Source organism: Pyricularia pennisetigena, chromosome 3, assembly GCF_004337985.1.
Source record: "Pyricularia pennisetigena strain Br36 chromosome 3, whole genome shotgun sequence".
In the NCBI taxonomy this organism is placed as follows: domain Eukaryota; kingdom Fungi; phylum Ascomycota; class Sordariomycetes; order Magnaporthales; family Pyriculariaceae; genus Pyricularia; species Pyricularia pennisetigena.
This window is the reverse complement of record NC_043742.1, coordinates 1,499,932-1,503,424: the sequence shown is the minus strand read 5'-3', so window position 1 is coordinate 1,503,424 and position 3,493 is coordinate 1,499,932. Positions and strand designations below refer to the sequence as shown.

The 3,493-nt window shown below is 33.0% G+C and overlaps 2 protein-coding genes across 2 annotated transcripts; both read right to left on the bottom strand.

The window, feature by feature from the left end:
• Window positions 1–600: 600 nt before the first annotated feature.
• PpBr36_02312 (uncharacterized protein) lies at window positions 601–1,695 on the bottom strand (the record flags this gene model as incomplete). The annotated part of the gene is made up of 2 exons (XM_029889494.1): window positions 601–727; window positions 1,550–1,695. The coding sequence occupies 2 exons, from the start codon at window positions 1,693–1,695 to the stop codon at window positions 601–603; spliced, it is 273 nt and encodes a 90-aa protein (XP_029754058.1).
• A 9-nt stretch (window positions 1,696–1,704) lies between these two features.
• Window positions 1,705–2,184, bottom strand: PpBr36_02311 (uncharacterized protein; the record flags this gene model as incomplete). Its single annotated transcript, XM_029889493.1, has 2 exons — window positions 1,705–1,852; window positions 1,958–2,184. 2 exons carry the CDS (start codon window positions 2,182–2,184, stop codon window positions 1,705–1,707), a joined length of 375 nt encoding a protein of 124 aa, XP_029754057.1.
• Window positions 2,185–3,493: the final 1,309 nt, after the last annotated feature.

Genomic DNA, 3,493 nt, shown 5'->3' with positions numbered 1-3,493 from the left:
TTGAACGTCCTTCCGTTTTAAACCCGCAATTGGGCGGGTGAATCACGTGCAATCGGCCTGTACGGCATTGCACGTGGATTATCGCTCTATTGTTAATTTAACCGCGATTCCCTTTATTCCAACAAAAAATATTTTTTTAATATTTCTTATAATATTAAAATAATTTTATTTTTTTCAAACATATTATTAATAAGCTTTTAATTATTTTAAAAAAAGTTTAAAAATATTATTTTTTGTTGGAATAATAATTATTACCATCGCATTTGGGCGTGTGGATGCACGCTGATAAGCAGATATTACGTGCAATCCGAATTCCTAATTTTTCAGGCATCCACAACTCCATACAACCCCTTTATCTCTTTTCTGTAACCAAATTGCATTTTACTCTTTTTTGTATGTAAAAAACAAAATAGATAATTAGGTATAGCGAATCGCACTAATTACATTGTTTTAACCCCGAATCCTTACGCGTAGACGAGGTTTATAAACAAAAGGGTTTAGCGCCCGCTAACTTTCCCTTTTAAGCGACCATACATTTATAACCGGTGAAACAAATATATTAAATTAACTTTTAAAAATTGGTGAAAACTAATTAATAATTTACATCCCCAGGACTTTATTTATAATACTATCTTTTATAAGTGAACGAGAAAATTTTATACCCGTTTTGTCGATTATAAACTTTGCAAAATTCGCCACCTCGGCAGCCCTCCGATCCTTTTTCCCCCTATTATAGCGGTTTCATATATATTTTTATTTTTATATATAACAGGTTTATTTTCATTGTAATACAGGGAAGCAGATTTTAATTGGGATCTTTTGGAAAATTCGGGTTTTGGGGTTGTGAAAGGGGTTTTTTTGCGTTACGCAAATAATTTTTTCCATCCCTTAGGTTTAGTTTAAAACAATTTTTTTAATATATGGAATAACCTTCGAGGATTTGCGAAGATTAACTCTACCCTGTAAGGGTTTTTTAAAAAAAAAATTATATTACCGTTTTTAATATATATATTTTTTTAGTTTTTGGTTAATATATATATTGCTTTAACGAATCGAAATTCTGGGATTATATAAATAGGGATTTACCCTTATAATCGTTAATGCATAAATAAAAACATATTGGTTTAGGTAATTCCTTATAAAGTTTGAAAATATTGTAGCCGAAAAAAATAACGTTAGGATTGCCGCGATTGGGATTGTACGTTAGGTTTATTCATCCATTTTTTTAAAAAATAAAACCCATATTTCAGTTTGGAATTGTGTTAGCCCGCCGTTGGACCGCTTTTGGAGATCGAAGGCTAACCTGGTTAAATTGTACTTTAATTTAAAGGGCTGCCATACTGCTACGCATACCCAGGCCAATCGGGACGCGGTTAAACATACCCGTTTAATAAACCTATAGCAGTTAAAACAAATAATTGTCGCTTATTAATTTAATTTATATTTTAAGCCCAATATTTTCTAATCGGTTTACGTATAAAGTTTGGAGGAAAATAACCTGATATCGCGGGAAAGGCTTAATTTAAAACGCTCGTTCACAAAAAAATACGTATGCAATTCAATTCGGCGGTAGTTTTTTTGCTGGTCGGATTCGGGGGGCGAAACCGCCACCACCAGGGATAAACGAGCCTGTGGATTCGGAAAGTATTCGAAACCGACAACTCGTAATAGGGGTTTATCCGCGTTGTATTCCATTAATGTTTGTTAGGAATTGGAACGGATATTATTTATTGGGTTATTTCCGGGATTATTTCCGAATATTGTTATATCCGATTGTAAACGGAATAATCGACCAACGGTATTATTTTCGCCAGTTACCGAATTATTTTGGAGGCCTGTTTCCTCGGGCAGCCTGCGTTAAAAATATTTTTAATTGGGGTTAGGAGGGCGATTAAATGGCTGGGTAAATACCCTTTACCACTAATTGTAAATTATAAAGTTGAAATTTTTAGGGTACCGTGGAAATTTTATATTCCTTAACCTTAATTTTATTGGGAGGATCGCAATTATCGAGGCGCGAAACAATATATCCTCGTTTTTATCGTCGTTAACCGCATTTTCCGGAAATTGACTGGGAGATAATTTGGGAAAAACTCGAAGGTCTAATGGCGGCGGCGCAGGGTCACCCTTTTTGAGGATGGACGTTTCGGGTAACGGTCTTATGGGAAACGGCGATAAAAACATATATGGTAACCACGGGATATATTATATATTTTACTGTTTAATAATTACCACCAAAAAACCTTTTACCCTTTTAATTATTAAATTCAAAAATTATATTAATTAAATGTAGGCTAAATAAATCAAAAGTTCGAAAACCAGCTATTACCAGTTTTAGGTTTTTGGAATCCCAATTTTTTTGGATTTTCGAAAACAATAATCGTTGTATGGAATTGCTTCCGGTTAACCGAAAATAAAAGCCTAATTACGATTTAATATTTTTCGCATTTTCCGGGGTTTCCAACCCATTAAAAAACCATTTTAAATGGAACGCGATATATTCCCAAAACTTTTAGGTAAAAAGGCGATTTGGACGCGTATTGGGCAAGGTTTTGCTGGAACGTGTTGTTAAAAATTTCGATTTTCCAAAAATAGGGGGTTTAATAATATAGTTTATTTATATTAACCGGTTATAAACCCGCTACCCGCCAACCGTTTTTAATAATCCGTTCGGTTAATGTTTTAAAACGTGTTTAATAATAATTTTGGAAAAAAAATCGGTTTTTAATAACCGTTAAATTATTGAATTCGGTTAAACGAAAAACTTGGTTTAGGATTATTTATTAGCAATTAATTTATTATTTACCCAGGAATCGATTATAATTTCACCCCAATTATTAAAAATCCCCGAATACCCAATTAAATGCTTAATTGTTTTAACCTACTATATTTTACTATAAAAACAGGTTACCCGATACCTTAATCGTAACAAAGCCCTCAATTTCCTATCCTGGTCGTGCATAGAAGATTTTCGTACCACGGGAATCTTTATTTGTAAAAATAGAAATATGCTCCAGAATTGCCATTGGCTTCGCGCACCACTAATTAAAACCCGTGCTTAATGGTATATTAATTTGGCAGGTTCAAATATAATTTAATATTTTAAAAGGTTGTTACGGGAGGAAAATTGGCGACCGTTATATCCATAATCCCAATATCGCGGTTTTGGGCGGTTTCCCACCATTCGGACGTTATATAATAGGTTTTTTTATTTTACATTTCGAGTTATTAACATTCCGGGACCTATATTTATAAAACCAGGTATTTTTTGCTAATATACCTGGTTTTGTGGCCGGAGGTTAAAATAATTACGCGAATATAAACCTAATGCTTTGCAAAAAATTATAAAATAATATGGAATTAGCTTATTTATAATTTAAATATAATCCCACAATTGTTATCCCGTATGCAAATTAATGCTTTTAAATATACGGTTTAGGTTGGGAAACGAAAAAAATTATCTGGTTTTGCGGACCAAATAACATAATTGGGT